The sequence below is a fragment of the Oikopleura dioica genome, chromosome 1 (genome assembly GCF_907165135.1).
Source record: "Oikopleura dioica chromosome 1, OKI2018_I68_1.0, whole genome shotgun sequence".
In the NCBI taxonomy this organism is placed as follows: domain Eukaryota; kingdom Metazoa; phylum Chordata; class Appendicularia; order Copelata; family Oikopleuridae; genus Oikopleura; species Oikopleura dioica.
The window spans coordinates 13,937,554-13,957,408 of NC_137291.1; the positions used below are offsets into that span (position 1 = coordinate 13,937,554).

At 38.8% G+C, this 19,855-nt stretch overlaps 5 protein-coding genes and 1 long non-coding RNA gene across 6 annotated transcripts; all 6 read left to right on the plus strand.

The window, feature by feature from the left end:
- The first annotated feature begins 1,891 nt into the window (after positions 1 to 1,891).
- Positions 1,892 to 3,034, plus strand: LOC145712292 (uncharacterized). Its single transcript, XM_081789979.1, has 3 exons — positions 1,892 to 2,479; positions 2,519 to 2,817; positions 2,863 to 3,034. Exons 1-3 carry the CDS (start codon positions 1,892 to 1,894, stop codon positions 3,032 to 3,034), a joined length of 1,059 nt encoding a protein of 352 aa, XP_081646105.1.
- An 8-nt stretch (positions 3,035 to 3,042) lies between these two features.
- LOC145712293 (uncharacterized) lies at positions 3,043 to 3,927 on the plus strand. Its single transcript, XM_081789980.1, has 5 exons — positions 3,043 to 3,057; positions 3,133 to 3,158; positions 3,225 to 3,338; positions 3,585 to 3,705; positions 3,749 to 3,927. The coding sequence occupies exons 1-5, from the start codon at positions 3,043 to 3,045 to the stop codon at positions 3,908 to 3,910; spliced, it is 438 nt and encodes a 145-aa protein (XP_081646106.1). The 3' UTR covers positions 3,911 to 3,927.
- Positions 3,928 to 5,981: 2,054 nt separating this feature from the next.
- On the plus strand, positions 5,982 to 7,577 carry LOC145712294 (uncharacterized). Its single transcript, XM_081789981.1, has 5 exons — positions 5,982 to 6,543; positions 6,586 to 7,068; positions 7,109 to 7,222; positions 7,265 to 7,373; positions 7,416 to 7,577. Exons 2-5 carry the CDS (start codon positions 6,695 to 6,697, stop codon positions 7,575 to 7,577), a joined length of 759 nt encoding a protein of 252 aa, XP_081646107.1. The 5' UTR covers positions 5,982 to 6,543; positions 6,586 to 6,694.
- A 1,079-nt stretch (positions 7,578 to 8,656) lies between these two features.
- LOC145712295 (uncharacterized) lies at positions 8,657 to 10,060 on the plus strand. The gene is made up of 8 exons (XM_081789982.1): positions 8,657 to 8,662; positions 8,719 to 8,824; positions 8,867 to 9,036; positions 9,078 to 9,358; positions 9,406 to 9,657; positions 9,703 to 9,765; positions 9,808 to 9,991; positions 10,049 to 10,060. The coding sequence occupies exons 1-8, from the start codon at positions 8,657 to 8,659 to the stop codon at positions 10,058 to 10,060; spliced, it is 1,074 nt and encodes a 357-aa protein (XP_081646108.1).
- An 87-nt stretch (positions 10,061 to 10,147) lies between these two features.
- On the plus strand, positions 10,148 to 10,692 carry LOC145695298 (uncharacterized). The gene is made up of 4 exons (XR_014133685.1): positions 10,148 to 10,209; positions 10,254 to 10,366; positions 10,409 to 10,578; positions 10,620 to 10,692. It is a non-coding gene; the product is annotated as an uncharacterized LOC145695298 (long non-coding RNA).
- Positions 10,693 to 10,751: 59 nt separating this feature from the next.
- LOC145711224 (uncharacterized) lies at positions 10,752 to 11,714 on the plus strand. The gene is made up of 5 exons (XM_081788954.1): positions 10,752 to 10,963; positions 11,014 to 11,154; positions 11,196 to 11,309; positions 11,349 to 11,487; positions 11,531 to 11,714. The coding sequence occupies exons 1-5, from the start codon at positions 10,929 to 10,931 to the stop codon at positions 11,690 to 11,692; spliced, it is 591 nt and encodes a 196-aa protein (XP_081645080.1). The 5' UTR covers positions 10,752 to 10,928; the 3' UTR covers positions 11,693 to 11,714.
- The last annotated feature ends 8,141 nt before the right edge of the window (positions 11,715 to 19,855 follow it).

Genomic DNA, 19,855 nt, shown 5'->3' on the forward strand with positions numbered 1-19,855 from the left:
CCAGATGCTTGAAAATCCTCACTTTGGACAACGTTTCTAACGCCGGATTTGGCGCTGGAAAACGCGGCGACTCGGAACTGAGTCTTTTTCAAATCTCGGAGGAAATGCTGATTTTAATCGCATTCACAATTTCAAAGAGATTAAGGCTTCTTTTTACGCTGAAATCGAATGCGATAACAATAAATCTTCAAAATAAAGGAACATCTGATAATCGTTTTAAAAAAAAAATTCTAGTCTGAAAATCGCCACTAAATAAAAAACAGGACTTTTTGGAGCCTGAAAAATGGAAGTTGCCAAAAAGCGATGTTTATATTTTCTCGGAACAATAAAACCGGGGCCAAGTTACTCACGTGCGTTTCCTATTTATCGGATACATCTGGCTGTCCTCTCAAATGTCACGCAATGTCAAGCTGCCAAGGTCACGCGAGCCATTTCAAGCAGGGGTCAATCAAAGTTCCCTATCTCATCTGATAGCCCCTTATGGGCTGCTTTTTATTGTTGGGAAAATTTGCAAAAGACAGTCTCCCGGAAGTTCTGTCGTCATCTTTCTCGGACAGTAAATATCATAAAAGCCGTGAAAGTTGGATGCCTGTGGCAGCCAAATCACAACCTTCTTCTTGCTTGTTTGCTTCAATGACGGAAATGGCGATTTAGGGCAGGCGCGAATTAGGGTCATTTTTGCGACGTTTTTGTGGTCACGTGGCTGAGCTGAGAAAAAAATTTTTGAGTCGAAAATGATCACGATTCATTGAATATTGCTTTTACTGTTTTTTTTTTATTTGCGAGATTACAGTACTGACTCAATAATACAGTCATTAAAAGAACAACTATGTTTCAGAGAAATTTGAAATTAAGGGTGGTCTTAAATTGAAGACAGACTGTATAAAACTTGTTTATTGCCCTCTTAAAATTGTGGATGTTTAATTTCCCATTTGTAAATAATTCACAAGTGGCGAAAAACAAAGATTGAGTGCGCGAGATGCAAAATTAAAACGATTTGCAAGGTGTTGGAAAACATGCCGCGCGGGATAACTTCCAGACGATCTGACTTTCTGGCACTTTCTGCCTCTTTTTCTGGCAGATTCGGATTAAAAATGTAAAAACAACAAAAGCTCAACTCAGAATTGAATATACAGTAGTGGATAAACACGCTTAAAATGATGAAAAACTCGATTTTTTTTCGGAAAATTTCAACTTTTTTTTTCGACAAATTTTGATATTTTTTCGAAAAATTTCTTTTTATGCATAAAAAAGTTATGTCTAGTTCGATTCAGGTCACGTGAATCGATTAGTTCCGCGTCGGAATATCTCCAGCTCATCAAAGACACTTTTAAAAGGTTCATTTTTCTGCACTAACAAGGTTAGACCCCGCCAAGTTCCATCTCAATGATTACCCTGCCCTTTTTCTCCCTCAAAGGGGCCGAAAGTCTTTAAAATTTGTTTCGAAATATAATTATTTCTTTGGAAAAAATCCCGTTTTTTGGTTTGATTGAGAGGAGGAGATTTAGCAACCGAGATTGGTTTGAACAATCATTTATCATTTGGCGGTTCAATTTGGCGTCGGTATCCCCTTAATCCGAGGCCACTTCGAGCCTACTAAATCATTTCTGAGAAGAATTGAACGAATGTCAATTATTAAATTATTCCCTTTTTGCCTCATCTGAAACCAGTGGTCACAATTGTGGTCAAGTTTGCATCCAACTTCGTGCATTTTTCACTTCTCGTTGTTGATAAGGGTAGTTTTGGAGGAAAGACAAGTCTTTAGAGAAAGTCAAAAGATTACAAAAATCGTTCATTTTAAAAATATTCCAATTATTTTCTTCCTTTTTTGAGAATTTGCCATCTGTTTCAGAAGTCGCCATTAATTTGGCTTATTTGAAGTATTCAAAAGATGGATCTTTCTGTTTCTGTTTTCAACGATTTTTCAACAAGAGATCTTCTCCTAGAGCCGATTTCTAGGCTTAACGAGACTTGCACGGACCTTGATCTTGGCGAGATCTGCACGACTAACTGTGCGGATGCGACTTCAAACTGCTTGAGCAACTGTTTTTCCGGTGATGCTTCCTGCGAGAACATTTGCATTCGAGAAGGATTCGCTTGTATTGATGGCTGTCCTTGCCATATCGACTGCCCTGGGGGATGTGAAGGATGTTCAAACGACATTTGCAATGCCTGTTTGGAGCCGGAAAGCAACGAGGATCACGTGACGTGTCTTGAAGATTATGAAAAAGTTCTATTTGACTGTTTCCAAGATTGCGCCGGGAATACTCTTTGTATCGACCAATGTACTCTCGAGTTTTCTGAAAACATTGAAAATTGCCCTTGCGAGAGGGGGTGCCCAAATGGCTGTCCTTGTCCAAACTACGAATGCGGAGGAAATGATTCTTATCAGCTGGGAGCTGTTCTAGTGATGAGAAGACATCGCGTTCCAGCTCTACCATTGCTTGTGAACTTCAAAAGCTTCACAACTGATCTTGAGGTAATTTTTATTATTTTTTTGTCTCGACAATTTTTGAAGGTTTCATGGTTCAATAATGGTCCCGATAATCTCGTGTTTGATTCAAAGAAAGGATGTTCTATTTTATACAAAGGGACACACTATCTGTTCGGAGGATTCACAACTGATGAATATGGCAATTTCTTAGAATACGGTCCTCATATTCTTGATGGCTGTGATATCGTTAATGCTGAAGGTGTGTCCTTTATGTTCGATTGCTACTACGGAGCAGTTGGTTATCTACCGACTGAGGACGAAAAGGAAGCTTACATCATGCTTTATCATGTTCATGATTATTGGTATTCAAACAGAGTCGAAGGGTAAAATTATTACAATCAATAATTGTTCATTCAGTAAACGTTAAGATATGATGGATCAAAAATACTGACAACGGAAATTCCGAGATCAAATAATACACATGGCTTCACTGGGGGACAAATACCCACATATAAAGGAAATCCGATTCTCATAAGTGGCGCAGGCTATGAAAGGAAGATTGCAATTATTCTGGAGATCATCCCCTGGATACGCTTTTGAAATTAATCATGAAGATTGTCCATGTATGGGACGATTCTAAAGATCAATAACTAAAGGGTATCCGGTGATGGCTCCCAGAATGATTTCATAATTTCGAGAGTACTTCTTCAGTCGAGCGTTTCAGGTGGAATATATAAATTTCATTATTATTCTTTATTATTTCAATTCACTTTTCTTTTATATTTTAAAGTTTAACTAATGGTTGGACAGAATACGAAGATCTGGTTTTTCCAGATGAGTATATTGAAGCCTACACGTCCGTCTGGGGCGATTTTGGAGTTGTGGTTTTTCCTGGAAACTCTGGGTAAGCAAAATAAACACAGAAAATTGTAACGCCAGCTTGCTAAAATTTTTTTCACTATTTTCCTAAAACGTTATAATCAAATGAGTGAGCCCTACTAGCGAGAAAAAAACCATTTTTTGATTTTTATTTCTGACCAAATTGTGCAAAACTGAGGCTGGAAATTGGGGTACAAAATTTGAACCCACGAATCGTGGGCCAAGATATCAATTACACTTTTGTACCGATGCCACCCGCCACCATATTTAGGTCTAACCAAAAAATATGGCGACTTTATGATGACAAATGGACGAACATTGGGAAATTACCAACTGCTGACTTTGAAGTGACAAGAAGATTTCCTAAAGCCGTTCTTTTCCCAAACAATGAGGTCTCTAGTTAAGATGAATATGTCATTAGATATAATTGTTGAGGTCATGATGATTGGTGGTCACCAAAACCATAAATTTGTAAAATACACTTTCAACGATGATTTTACTTCGATCGAAGGAGATATTCTCCAAGATCTTCCTCTTCTTGTCGAGTATGATGGTCCTTATGCCATTTTTGTGGAAAACAATTACTGTTCCGTCTAGACACCCTGTCTGACCAAATAAAGGAAATAAAAACATTAAAGCAATTCGCCTGAGGCCGATCCATCTTCGCCTCAATTCGTTTAAAAGTCCTATCGATCCCAAAAAAGGGCACGCCTTATGAAATTTTCGCCAATCAGTCAATTATCCTTGGCGGCAAGCAGATTTCGGTCAATTCCCCGACAAACCTACTTATCAAAAACTCAAACAGCAATCGACCTTCTCGCTTAAACCAAAATTGGGAAAATCAACATTCATGAAAACGCGTAGAAAGTTTAGTGGTCGTCTGAGCACTCTTTGAGCTCACTTGAGTCGCGAAATTGGAACTTCCAAGACTTCGAAAATTTCGCAATTCGCGATTTTCAAATCTTCATTTTGCATAATTGCTTGGAAGCTGTCTTCCGGTATTAATCCACGGCTAATCGGTTATTTCGACTCTCCTCCGCGAAGTTGCTTGTTTTGAGGATTAAGGACGTACCCACGTATTCCAGTCACCTGCTTTCCTAACAACACTAATCGCCGGGCCTTATCACCTTATCTTCTAAAAAGGTGAGGCCTCTCCGTTTCTTTCGAGAAAAAAGCCATCCGGACAGCGCAAACTTCTCAGGAAGAGAGACTCGAAAAACGGCAAACTTAGAAGCCGGGGCAGTCGACTCGAGATGCGGTAATAGAGGATTAACGAGTTTTTTTATCATTTTTTAGCTGGAAAAGGTTGAAGACAATCTAATCAGCGACGAGCGACGTCAGAGCGATATTTTTGCCGCGGAAGGGGATTTTCACAAGTGATCACATTCTAGAGCCGGTTTTTTCGACGAAAATACTACATAACAATAAAATCCTTTTCCCAATATTGTCAATATAACTTTCCAAATCAGGCCCAAGATTGTCGATTTTTAAATAAAAATAGCGCAAAATAAGCCAATGAGAAAGAAGCGCGCTCGTTTCAAAGTCAAAAATCAACAATGGTCGGAAAAAATATAAATTTTCAATTTTGACAAAAATTCTAACTTGGGGATAAATCATTATCTTGACCGTTTTTGTCATCGTCTAAACTCTAGAAAACACCTGAAAAAAACTTTTTTTCATAGCCTGGGGCGATTCTGAGGCCATTTTCATGAATTTTCTACGAACTGCCATATCTCACGTGACAGATGATGAAATCACGTGATTGATATATTTTTAGAAAGCTCAGCTTCTGAGGATTGGGGGAAAGAAAAGAAATTTGAAAAAAATCGACTCTGAATAGCGAAAATTAATATTTTAATTTTTTGGCCAATCAGCAAAAACCGATTTTTCGGAAAAATTTTTGCTTTCCCCCAATCCTCAGAATCTGAGCTTTCCATTGATACTTGGATCATCTGGTTTCAAAGAGTATCACGTGAGTTATGGCTGTTCGAAGGCCGAAAATTTATATTTTTTCCGGCCAATCTTTGGCTCTTTTACAAAAGTCTTACTGACAATCTTCGACCTAGAAAGGAGCTGTCTGGCAGACACTCTTGAGACATTTTTTTGAAAGAAAATTGTTTATTTTTCTTTGTAAAATTTCTTCGACAAGCTTGACCTTTCTTGAAATCCCGTTTTTCCCCCTCTAAAACCGCGATTTCCGCCTTTTGCACCTTGTTTCCGTGGGAAAGAATAAATTTTCTGCCAAATTAGAAAAAAAAATTGAAACTTGGAAATTGAAAATCTCGAAAATTGAAATTCGAGATGCTCTTAATTTGAAGAAACGGCAATTCAGTTCTATTCGATTTTAAAAGGTTGACCGAGCGGTGAGCAGCTGATTTCACACTCTGTTATTTTTGCTTGTGCGGCGCTGGGCACTTAATTCGGCACCTGTCAGAGCAATTCAGCGCCGCGTAAGACTACTTCACATCAATTAACCAAAACGTTCAACAAATTCCAAACCACAAAAAGGTCAAGAACCATTGATCAACTTAAAAATTGGCAAATTTCCGAGTTTATCAGTTTTCAAAAGTTCAAATTCATAATAATTTTACTCTGAGAATCGATCATCTGTTTGCCAGCCAAGAAATAAAGTTCGCAAAAGAAAAAAGAGTTTGTCAAAAATGAATCTGTCAATTTTCGACCATTTTTCAAGAGAATCACTTTCGTTCGCGAGTGAGAGAAAAAATGAAACATGCACGGACCTTGATCTTGGAGAGATCTGCTCTGGAGAGTGTGAAAGCAGCCTTCTGTCTTGCCTGAGCAACTGTAGCTCTAATGATGCTTCCTGCGAGAGTGGTTGCGTCAGGGAGGGGTTCGACTGTATTGACGGATGTCCTTGCCACACTGACTGTATTCTCGGCTGTGAGAATTGTTCTGCCGACATTTGTAATGCCTGCGCGTTTCCTGAAGAAAATGAGGATCATGTAAAATGCCTAGCTGAGTTTGAAAGAGAACTGATCGAATGCATACAAAACTGCGGCGGGAATTCAAGCTGCGTTAGTCTCTGCACAGTTCAGTACTCACAGGACATTTTGAATTGCCCTTGCGAAGAAGGCTGTCCTGATGGCTGCCCCTGCCCGAATTTTGATTGTGGAGATAATGCAGAAGAAGCCAACTCGGTCCTGATCATGCATTACTCACAGAAAAATCTTTCGCTTGTGAATTTCAACAGTTACACAGAAGACTTGAAAGTCTGGCATTTTTTCAGTGAAAAATTTTTACTCTGATTTTAGATTTCAAAATTTAACAATGGCCCAGATGATCGACGATTTGACAGCGATGAGGGATGTTCAGTGCTTTACAAAGGGAAAAACTATTTATTCGGAGGATGGTTTGTGAACTATGACGATGGCGACGATCATGGACCACATGTCCTTGAAGGCTGCGAAATTCTCAAGGCAGAAGGGGCTTCTTTTTCTTTTTATTGCTATTATGGAGCAGTGGGGTACTTGCCGAGCGAGGAAGATCCGCAAGCTAACATCCTGCTTTATAATGGGAAAAGGGATGGAAATGTTCAGGGGTAATCTTTTTCTCGTCATTTTTATGTTAGAAAAATCAAGCTATGACGGCTCAAAAATCTTGGAAAGAGACTTTCCAAGGCCAGCGGTTTATCATCAATATATCGGCGGACAAATTCCGGTGTATAAAGATTATCCGATTCTTATTGGTGGAAAGACCGAGCATGGGTCGGCCACGAATTTCGTCGAACGATACAGGTACTTTTTTCCGTATCCTTTTGCTTTTTGTAATTCTTAGTCCATCAGATGGCTGGATATTGGACCAAAAAATTGCGTTTCCAGAGGCGGAGACTTATTGCTATTCCGCTGTGTGGGGGGACTTCGGAGTTGTTATTTTCCCCGGATTTTCATCGTATGCTCAAATTTAAAATAATAACTTAACTTCTTTCTTGAGATCAAAAAACAAAATTTGGCGACTTTATGACGATGAATGGACTAACATTGGAATAACTAAATGGAATGATAGACCTTATGCGCGAGCTGTTCTTCTGTCAAATTATGAGGTTTAGATTCGATAGGTTTATTAGCTCTACAATTATTTTCAGGTTCTGGTTCTTGGCGGAGAAGACCGTCAAAAGTTCACGAAATTCTCGTTCAATGAAAATTTTACTTCGATCGAGGGCGAAGATCTCGACAATTTACCGTCGCTTTCGAGCTGGGATGATCCTTATGCAATTCTTGTGCCTAACGGCTACTGTATGCTTTAATTATTAAAAAGAATACATGATAAGGAGACTTCCGCCTTCAATTAGCAATCTTCCAAATTTGCAAAACCCTCCGCAAAAACGCAAAATCGCTGCTTTGATAATTCTCGACTCCCGCAGCGGGCTGAATCGATACGAGTACAGAGCGCGTTTGTAGCCTTCCGTCAAATATTTATCGCCTGTCCCTGCGCTGCTAATGGGATGAGTCCGACACCTTTTCAAGCCCCGCCGCGGCCAACATCCAAAGCACGAGATAAATTAATCCAGCTCAGTTTGTAAACAGAAACCGTACGCAGCAAATTTCCCGCAATACACAACGAGAAACAAAAAAGGGATGAAAAAAATTTTCTTCAAATTTTCAAAATACGAAATCAAAGAAAAAAGAAGAAGCGCTCGTGTTCCAAAACACTTTTTTGGATCTTTTGGCTCTTTTTGTTGTTCGTTTAGGAAATCCAGTCGGACAAGGCCGCCGGGCGGATGCCGACCGGATTCCGCCGCTCTTTAGAAAATATCGCCTTGCGCATGCATTTCCGCTATTTTAGCCGAAATTAATTTTCAGCCAACAAAATCTGCTTCCGAATTTCACGATTTTTTTTTCTTGAAAAAATGATCTTTCAAACTAAATTTAAATTGAACTAATGCTTCCGCAAAATCGGCGATAACAAGTCCATTTTGGTCACCGGAAAAGTTTCATTAGCGATTTCCTAAAATTTCCAAAAAGAATCTCGGTTGCGAAGTTCCAATGAATGTAAATTTATTGGAATTTATTGCCAGCGAAAGAAAATCTTCAAAGAAAGATCACTCCTTGTACTTTTCTGTTTAGAACAAGAGCCTAGTTCCAGCCGACTGAGCTCCCGTTCCTCAGCTTATCAAAGCTCATCTCTCTCTTTTTTGACCTTTTCGTGTTTGGCGGCTCGGGCGTTTTGAAACAAACTGTGTAAAAAATTCGCAAAGGAGTAAACTTTGAGAATTTCTCAGCTGCTGCTATAATTGAAACGTCAAATCTCAACAATGAGCTAGAAATTCAAAATGAGTTTATCGCTTATTGAAAGTTTCTCAAGAGAATCTTTTCTTCTTGAAACATGCCCGTAAGAAAATTGAAAAAAAAATTTGACTCAAAACTTTTTTTTAACAAAGGGACAAGGAGCTACAGTCGAAGTGCAATGATGGTTGCAGAGTTGAATACACTAGATGTCGATTACTCTGTGAAAATGAGTACTGTCAAGCGATTTGCGACAGAGAATATGAAAGTGAGTTCTTTCCAAAGAGAAAGGGTCCAAATGATAATTGAGGTTGCTTGGCCGACTGTCCATGTGGCGAAAAATGCCAAGGAGGATGCGCGAACTGCGACCACCCACTTTGCGAAGATGGAAAAGAGCTGAGTTCTGTGTTGATTATGCATGGCGGAAGTCGTGATTTGCCAGCGCTCGTCAATTTTGAAAGCTTCAACCAAGATTTAAAAGTACTATTTTTTAACTATTTTTGAATTATCATTCAATCAAGATCTCTTGGCACAACAACGGCCCAGATAATCAGGAATTTTTCGCTGCTGAAGGCTGTTCAGTTTTATACAAAGGCACAAATTATTTATTCGGGGGTTGGTTTGAAAATCAAGACGGAGAGAAAACTTACGGACCTCATGTTCTCGATGTTTGTGAGATTCTAAAAGCCCCAGGCGCTTCTTTTCAATTCGATTGTTTCGATGGATCAGTCGGCTACTTGCCCAGTGAAGAAGATCAAGAAGATTATATTATGCTTTATGATGGTTTTAATAGCGTTCAAGGGTAATCTCAATAAGGACTAAATTTTCATCATGATTTCTATATTTAAGTTATGACGGCTCAAATATCCTTGAGATAGATTTCGCACCACCAGTTGACTTTCATCGTGAAATCGGCGGACAAATTCCTCTGTATGAAAATCACCCGATTCTGATCGCTGGATACCGGACTGCTTCTGTCGAACGGTACAGTCCCTTCAATGGCTGGGTGAAAGATGACAACATCGCATTTCCGGAAAAGAATCTTTATTCCTACTCTGCTGTTTGGGGCGACTTTGGTGTTGTTGTTTTTCCCGGAAATACGTATGTCAACAGTTAATGCATGAAAAATGCATTTTTTTTTTTCAGTGAAACTGGTGAAATTTGGCGACTAAGCGACGATGAATGGACCAGTATTGGAACTCTTCCATGGTTTGAAAGAAGAGCGGTTTTTTCGCAAAAAAATATTTTCAGGAAATCAATACTCAGGTTTTCAAGAGCTGTGTTGCTTTCGAATTTTGAGGCGATGGTTTTTGGTGGAAACGAAAATCAAAAGTTCACAAAATTCACTTTCAACGACCACTTTTCTTCTATTGAGAGCGAGTATCTGTCAAATTTGCCCTCACTCAACTACTGGGGTGATCCTTTTGCCATTCTTGTACCTGATAATTACTGCTTGCTTTCATTCATATAACAGCAAATAAAAAAAAAACAGGTCAACTGGTGAACTTCCTGCATGAGAATTTACTCTGAGAAAAATTCATCTGTTGCTCTTTTCAGCGATGAAAATCGAAAGAGAATTTTTAAAATGGATTTATCGTCTCTTCAAAATTTTTCAAGAGAACCCTTCTCAAGTCATCTTCCGAGAACATGCCCGTGAGATAAAAAATGTGTTTATAAGAAGTAAATCTGATTAAAAGGGACGCAGAGTTACAGTCGGAATGCAATGATGCTTGTAGGATCGACTACAGCAGATGTCGACTTCTCTGCGAAACTGAGTATTGTCTCTCAATCTGCGATCGGGAATACGAAAGTAAGAGGTTCTAGCTTTTAGATGACTCGAAAACGATTGTAGATTGCCGAGCCAACTGTCCATGCGGAGAAAACTGCAAGGAAGGATGTTTGAATTGCGAGCACCCTCTTTGCGAAAACGCGAATGAGCTCAGCTCTGTTTTGATTATTTTCGCTGAGGGTTCGGAGCAGCCTGCGCTTGCCAATTTTCAAAGCTTCACCCAAGATTTAAAAGTAACACTTTTTTTTCATGATCTTTTATCAAAATATTCCAGATTTCTTTGAACAACAATGGTCCTGATAATGAGGATTTTCACTCTTCTTCTGGATGTTCAGTTTGAGTTCTCGATCATAAAAAAATTAAAAAACTGATCTGATGATAGTTCTGAACTCCTATTTTAGTTTTATACAAAGGCCAAAATTACTTGTTCGGGGGTTGGTTGGGCGACGATTATCGCAATTATGGACCTCATATTCTTGATGGCTGCGATATTCTGAAAGCTTCAGGAGCGGCGTTTGATTTCAGCTGCTGGTACGGAGCGGTTGGATACTTGCCGACTGAGGACGATCCACAGGCGTACATAATGCTTTACCACGGATACGAGAACATCGTTCAAGGGTACTTTTTAATTGAAACAGCGGGGTAGCATGCATTCTTTTTAAATTCAGCTATGACGGCTCGACAATCCTTGAGACAAACTATCCATCACCAGCGGATGCTCACTATTTCACCGGTGGACATGTTCCTGTTTATGACAAGAACCCAATCCTCATAGCTGGAGACAGAACTAACTCTGTTGAACGCTACAGGTCGTATGACAGTTACTTTTTTTTAGCGATTTTTATTTTAGCCCGACTAGTTCTAGCTGGATAAAAGATGAAGGCCTTGAATTTCCTGAATACGAAGCCTACTTTTATACCGCTGTTTGGGGAGACTTCGGAGTGGTCATCTTTCCCGGCCACACGTAAGTGAAGAACTAGTCCCTTAAAATTATCATCGACAGTGAGAGTACAAAAGTATGGCGACTTAACAACGACGAGTGGACTCACATTGGAGACGTTCCATGGGATCCATACATTGAAGGCAAAAGTGTCGCTTATGGCCGATATTCTGCTCGATCCGTGATGCTTTCAAATAATGAGGTTTGATTTGTATCTCATGTATCCTCTTTTATAACCAAAAAAGGCGATGGTTCTTGGCGGTAGATTTTACTGGAAATTTACAAAATTTACCTTCAACGAAGATTTCACTTCAATCGAAGGCGAGGATCTCGACAACTTACCTTCACTCGAATACTGGGACGATCCCTTTGCCATTCTCGTTCCTGACGGCTACTGTATGCTTTGAATAATAAAAGTAGCTCAACTTCTTCGTCTTCTCTCTTTTTTTGACCTTTTCTTGTTTGGCGGCTCGGGTGTTTTGAAACAAACTGTTCAAAAAATGCGCAAAACAGAGTTTTAGAAAAGCTGAAGTGAAAATGTTATCGCCAAACAGAAAAACACCGAGTGTATACAAAAATGGCTATTATTCATCAAGGTCAGGAAATAGGGCGGCTTTGAGGTGGATCAAGGCTGTTTTTTGTGGACTCTGGAAAAGTTTCAAAACGAATTTTTAAGGGAGTCGATTTTTGTTAAAATTGCTAAGAGAAACCCTTTATTTATCTCTGTTTACCCCTTATCATTGTTCAAAACGATGGATCTTAATTCTGAATTGAAAAATTAAGGGTATTACTTCTTTAATTCTAAAGCTTGAAAAAAGTTATTTTCTTTAATCATCAAATATGGGTATCACCCTGAAATCAGCTTGTAAGCTGTAATAAATTGTTTCTATAAAATAAGGGTGTCACTCTGTAAGTCTCATAATTCATTCCGAAAAAATGAAATTTCATCTTTCTGACTCAAATCTGAGCAGCTTTTTAATACCTTTCACCTTTCTGAATTTCAGTTGACATCATTTTCTAAATGTCTGAACCCCTCACCCTTTCACCCTTTGCCCGACCTACCCAGGCATATGCTGGCAGTTGACCACACTAAGAAGTTGTAACTCGCTGATTTGGATTTTGTATTTTTGCGCGAACCTCAAAATATGTTCGGCGCAAGTTTTAAAACCGCTTTGACAACTCCTCCAGCCCCAAATTCCAAGATCTCGAGCTGTTTTAACATCATCATTTTTTAATTACTTTTCTTGCTTCAAGTTGAAAATTTCCCGAAAAAGAGGGGGCGGCTGATAAGAGAGCGAATCTCCCGCCGAGATATAATTTTCTCTCGCTAAAACAATAAAGCCGCCTTATTTTAATGAACACTCGTGTTGCAAATTCTAGCGCGGCGTTTTTCGAAAAACACTTGCCCAACTTGACAAGAGCTTTTCTTTGCTGTTTTCTTTGTCGATTTGTACGTATGAGCCTCTCTTTCTTCTTATCGCTGGAGGTTCGAGTTATGACTGGGAGGGCCTTAATTATTACGGACAGCGCTGTTTTCTTGGCAGGATTTATGAGAAGCGAAGGAAAAAAGAAGGGACGATTTCGGAATTTCGCGGCGAAGCAATTTGCATTTTGAGGAATGTTAATCGCCACAGGAGCTGTCCAAATCATCCCTTCCACAACGAGATATAAACATTACCAAATCGAATTTTAGCGCCGCCATCGAATTTTTCTTGGCATTTCTTTACTAGCTAAGTATTTTTTATTACTTGTGCAGAGTATTAATTAACAGTATAAATGAGATTTTTGACGAGAAAAGATGTTCCTGCGTCAAAGAAGAAGGTCACATCCTGATAGGAATATTGGAATGGAGTGCTGGCATAAAAATACAAAGGGCCAGAAGAATATGCACCCGATACGTCGTAAGATCCATCCAACACGACCGTCGCATCCATCTTCAATGAATACTGAAGCACATTACTGTCAGCAGTAGGCTTCATAAGAGGTGGGCTAAGAGAACTGTGCAAAAAATCCTGAGTCGGGGAATGAAAAATCTTTGATAAAAGCCGCCTCAATTAATATACTAGCTCTTTTTAAGCCTATCAAATAAGCTAAGCAGCTTTTCAATAAAGATCTTTTAAAAGGTGATTTTGGTTTTTTGCACAGGTTTCTGAGCCCAGGATAAGAGTATTTATTATCTGCTGCCGTTCCCCACGGTTACCCATAATCGTCATTTGCCCAAGTTAGGCAGATGACGACTTGGGCAAATGACGACGACTTTTGTCCGTAGCGCCAGTCAAAACCCGCCTTTTTTGAAATGCAAGCTCTACCCCCTTATTAGCTCGAAAAAATACTCTTGGCTTGAGTTCCAAAGTAAAGATATTCCAATCTCCCTGATTACAAGGCTTCTCGATAGAGTGTTGACTGTATTCCAAATTTGGCTGATTAACTGCCAGATGATATTTATAATTTGAAGGGGATCTCCATATTGTCAATACACGGTTTCCGATATTGCCCGAATCAGCTCCATTTGTGACGTATAAAATGCTTATATAACTCCCCGAAGGCATTGAATCTTCGCAGAGAACATCAACACTGATTGTGAAGTGCAGTGCAGCAGTTGACGTTCCTATTAGTTGACCGAATTGGGGCGCAACCGGAGAAGAATCAATAAACTTCCAGTAAATCTGCTTCCAATTTATAGAGCACTACCAAAATAATTTTAAATGACATCATAATAAAGTACCTCAATATCAAAAGATGAGGCGACATCAACGCGATTAGAAACTCTTCTAAATCGAAACTGAGTTGGAGAGATCAATTCTCCTCCTAGTTTCAATCCATCGTTTGTTATTCCCAGAGTTGCAAATTTTGTGAGCTAGCTGAGCTGAGCTGAGCTGAGCTGTAGCTCAGCTAGCTCAGCTCAGCTCAGCTCAGCTCAATAGTTTTTCGAAAAGAGCCAGCTCAGCTCAGCTAGCTCAATTTTAACCTCAGCTCAGCTCAAAAATTTTCAAATATGCCCCAGCTCAGCTCAGCTCATCTCAATTTTTTTGAAAAAATTCAGCTCAGCTCAGCTCAGCTCAGCTCAATTTCGACCTCAGCTCAGCTAGCTCAGCTCAGAAAAAATTTTCAAAAATTTGCAACTCTGGTTATTCCAGAGTTTTCAAGGATCTCTATCGTCAAATCGCCAATCGTCATGTTACACTCATGAAATTCTCGGCCATAAAGACCATCATCAGACAAGTAATCGATAGAAACATAAACAAATGAACCAAGCTCATCCCCACCAGTTATATTCATCGGTACTTCAGGAGCATCAATTGGTCCGCCTTTAACTTTGTCTGTGGACAGCAGGAGGGTATCTTTTTCATCTTTGATTGAAATAGTGGGCTGGCAAAATATCTCTTGAAAAATCCTCGCGATCAGGAACTGGTCTCCAACATTTTTTGCTTCAAGAATTCGGGAAGTTTGATTTGAGTTGTTTTCCAGGAAGCATTTTGAGTACTCCAGCTCGCCAGTATTGGAAAGAGCGCACTCTGATGCGATTGTCGTATTCTCAGAGTTCTTAGTCAGAAATACTTCATCAAGACTTTCAATTGGACTATCCAAATAAGCGTTGCAAACCAAGTCCTTTTATTTAAATCATTTTCAATAAAAATTTTTAACTTTACCAGTGTAAGAACCACTCCAGAATCAAAGCATTCCACAGTAAAAAGGTCACAACTCTTGGCTCTTGAAATTATAAAAAGTAACAAAAAATACATTTTAACAATGATATTCTTGCGCGATTTCGTCTGTTTCGCTGTTTATGACTGAAACTATGCATAATTATTTGCTCTCCGGATGTTAGGAGCGCAAGTGAGGAGATGACATAATTACCAAGGATCGGACACAAGTAATAATTAACTTTAGACATTTCAATATCGAAAAACTGACCCCAAAAAACTGTCTTTTTGAAATTCCCGCTCGAATTGGCCGACATATCCGGCTCTCTCAAGCTGTTTTCTAGCCCAAAAAGAGTACTGATAAGGACGTTTCTTTATCAAATTAAGGTGGTTGGGAATTGATGTGGCGGTGTTATGGCTCGTTAGAAGTTTCATTATCACTCGTTTTCTCGTTTCTTCGCGTGAAAGTCGAGGTTAGATACATTACATGTGTGAGGAAAGTTCAAAGCGGCTTTTTTCAATTCATCAAAAATCGAAAAAAAGTGAGCGATGGAAAGAAAAAACTGGGCACGTGTCATGTTCGAGAATCTGGTTGAGCAGGAACCGACCTGTCGAGCTGACTTGAGCAAGATTCCTCTCAGAAGAGCTCTGCTATTTTTGCTCAAGTACTACCTATGCGAAAAACACGCGGGAAAAGCCACATTCTTCTGAAACTCATACTTTTTATTTGCAACTTTTCAAACTAACAATTGTTAATTGACTAAATCTAAATTATTCGTTTCCGTGTTTTCCAGGACCATCGTGGTTTTTCATCCAATGATCGTTCAAAAGACCCTTAAATAGTTCTTTTAGGGGCGTTTTTCTTTATAACACAGTGACACCCTTAATTTTTTCGGGCGAAAAGAAACTTTAACCTTTATTTTTCCCTCAAAAATTGTAAATTTTCAAGAAATATTTGACCAAAAAAATGAAAAAAAACCCAAAATGCGAAATAAAGGAGTTAACATCCTTAATTTTTTAAGGCTCTAACCTGTAGTCTCCTGGCTCTTTCAGAATCTCTTATATACGTTTCGTGCCTTATTTTTTCCCACAAAACAGCGGCTGCGCAAATTAAAATGATAAGGAATATAAAAAAAACGTATTTTTTATACAGGGATACTTCGATTTTGTATTCCTCTTTTTTCATTTTCTTCATCCTCGAAAAATCGGTTGTAATTGAGAAAAAGAAGAGGAAAGGGTTACGGATAGAATTATAGTTAAATTAATTATTGACGGCGTTGAGTAATTTCTGACAAGAAATGACCCTAATGGGATTTTTGATACATTTCCTTTGCCATTCATTCAATCTAGATTTAAGGGTGTCCCCTTATTATTAAGTCGATTACGATCTTGAATACAAACTTGATAAATGCGCAACTTTTACTATTTTGCACCAACAAGCGTGGCTGTCTTCTAAATAGCAATCTTCTTTATTCGAGAGGAGAAAATCGCGTGCCCCACCCTTAACTCGGACAACAAGCGCAAGAAGCGCAAGAAGGTTAAAAGCTCGAGAATGATCGCTTTAGCGAAAGTGAATTTTCTAAAAGAGCCGCAGAAAAGAAATGTCACCTGGGCGAATTTCCTCTCATCCCGAAATGGGAAAATGCAAAATCCAGTTTTGCTAAAAAGTCGAATTGAGAGAAATCGACACATCTGTGTGGAATTTAGCTGTAACAAGGGAGGCTTTGGAAACGTGAGGGAGGACCTTAAGGCTCTCTCTTTGTTTTTAGACTATTTCTGACTTGAAATCAACTAGATGGCACGAAAATCTAAGGGGATGGAGATCAGTAATCCCGGTTTTCGAACACACTTTTATCTTGAAGTTAATATAGTGATACCCTTATTTTAATTTTCAAAGGAAGGTTTTGAACCTTTATGAAGGTCTTTTATTGGGTTTGATAGGAAAAAATAAGGGAGTCACTATGTAAAATCCGAGAGAAAAGACCGTTTGAAAATTGGTATATTGATGTACACCCCCGTAAGTTTTTTGCCAAATGATGGAAGGATGACCTTAGAAATGAAAAATTCTTTTTGGAAACCCTTAATTTTGAAACTGTTTGTTCAAGGAACAATTAACTTGTTTCGCTGAAAAAAATTTGAGAGAACAACATTTAGTGTTGATAAAATTGGTGACCACGTTGAGCCGTGTTCCAAATAGAAAATGCCTTATCGGGCGGACGTACATCCGCTATCAACAGATAACATTTTTGGTTTGTGGCTGGTATACCCTTAACCGCGCCGCGCGAGCCCTATCGACCGAGATGTGGTCGAAAATACAGAAAATAGCCAAGCCATTGTACAAAATCGCTACGTGCTTGGTTATGAACACAAATCTAGCTAAAAAAAAGGTTGATTTTTTTCGCGAAAAAAATCATAGCGTGATAATTACTGTCCGAAAATTTTTAAGTGCTAATTAGTTTATCTTTTTTTCGTAATTTTCGCTTTGGTTTTTCGCAGCTGGCGTGGAGGGACATTAATTAGGGCAGTCAGAACGGCCGCAGAAAATCTTGAAATTGGTGAAAATTCGTGCAGTTTCGCGTTAAACTTACTCGCCCCAGCGATTTCAAAATACGTTTGGTTCGATTCGGGATTTGGAAATGCATGGGCGAGCAAGCAGAACATTCTAGCGGGCTTAAAAAAGAATAAATTGAAATTTTAGAACAGAAAATTTAAGAGAAAACCGCGCGCGGCTTCAATTCAGTCTTTATTTTTATTCAAAGCCGCGCGCGGATTGTACTTGTTTTGGTATTTATTTAATTAAATGAAGCAGATTCCGCCTATGGTATTATATGCAGCCCGTGCTTTTATAAGATAATTATAATTTACGCCGCTTATTCTTGTGTCCAGGTGTCTTGGTTTGGCCCGGAAGAGTTGGTAAAGTGTAAGTGTGTTTTCGGCACTTTTGTAACTCTCGAGTTCAGGCGATGAGAGAACCGCTGCTTTAGAGCTGCCAAGATCGGAACAGATAGCGAGAAAGCAAGTGGAAACAAAACAAAACAACGCGTGAAAGGAAAACTCCGCCAGCGACTTTCTAACACTTCCGTCTTGCTCTTACTTCGTCTTATCACTCTAAAATTGCTTTTGTTAACAAAAATATTCATAAATTACTCCTTAAATTAAAGATACAGCCAGGACACTTCGATCTCGAGTAAATAATCATAATTTTTAAAATGAATCTCGTGCCCCTATTTGAAATAAATCGTTCCAAGACTCATGAATCATATAAACCAAACCATTATTATAACAGTTTAAAAAATATGCCTTAGAATCAGATCAAATGAAACTTCATTATTAATATGATTTAAGGTTTTCCCCGCATTAATTCACTCTTTCTTTTTCTCTTAGTTTTATTAAGCAACAATAAATTTCTATATAATTAAAACAAATTGAAATGGCTTAGAAGTGTAAACAGTTGCTCACGCTGGATACAGACCCGAAAAACTATTTCTTTATTAATAAAATGAAAACCAATGGACCCGCGATGCTTATGGAGGATACGCAACCGAAGAAACTATTTCATGTTATTAACAAACTTTCAATTCAATAAACTGACGCGACGAAACACTTTTCCTGTCTCTTTGTCTACCAATTAATGTCTCTAGAATACCCTCTTTCTTATCAGTCTTTCCTGTTTATCGCTCAATTTTCTCGACTCCAGTTTCTCCCCCCCAAAGTTCCGGAACCTGTTCAAGTTCCTGTCACAGCTCATTTTTTCCGTGAGCTTTCGCGAAAAAAACATCGAGCGTGCCATTTTTAATAGTGTTTTGGCTTGTTTTGGCTGGTACTTACGCTTTTATGTAATCTTGAGTGATCGTTTTAGAGTTTTTTGGTAAATCTTGTAGCTTTTTCAGCTGTGTCATGGCGCAAAAAATGCTCTTCTTATCCTTCCCCACGCCCTTAGTTCTATTTCACGAGGTTAATAAAGCCGATCTACCGAAAATACAAGCTTGAAGCTTCTTTCTAGCGTCATCAATTTCCGAGAAACAGCCACAGTACTGACCCGCTTCTGGGCTAGAATTTCAATTCTAGACGCGAGCGAAAGTCACGTGTCCCCACTTTTGTCTAATAGACCTTACCTAATGGACCCTAAAACTAGCCCCTTGAAATTTCAAGTGGCAAAATGCGAAATTCGCAATTGTCAAAATTGAAAAATAAAATGCAAAATTATGCGGCCGCTAAAATCAGCTGACGAGGCCGAATCAAGTGGCCGCGAAATTAAATTGCAAGAAAAAAATCGTAATTTGATTAAACAACAGTTTTATTAAGCCTTTTTTTAAATTAAAGATTTCGACTCGGAATTATGGAACAAAGCCAGCTGCGTTTAAATTTGAGTCGTCTTTTTTTTCTAGTGCCAAAAATTTGAATTTCAGCGCTTTTTATGAACCACTCTTTAATTTTTCTTCCTTGAGAGCGGCGGTTGTTTTTGAATTTCACCAAAAAAGCTCTCCGGGGCGGCGGCAAGCCCAATTTTGTGGTTTTCGATTTTGTGGCTTGAAGAAAGTGAAAGTGTTAATTTTCGATAAAAAGTATTTATTAGAGGCGAGTTTCGTTTTCTTTAGAAGCTATTTGCTCTTTTTGCGAATCTCCTATTTTTGGCCAAATCTGCTCGATAAGCAGCGCTTTTTAAGGGCATCGTGGTCGAACAGGTTACCACTAGAATCATTTCAAAGATTCCAATCGAAAAGTGAACACTCGAAAAGACACGTTTAGAACTTTTCTTCCGATCTTTTTGAACCGCAGAATCGATTTTTATGATTTTCTGTCAATAATAAAACGCAGTGAAAATCATTTCTTTGTAAATATCACTGGTTGCTGGTCTGAGGAAAGAACCGTTTGGAGCTGCCAGAATGATCCTTCGAGAGATATTTTTGATTGCCATTTCTAGCG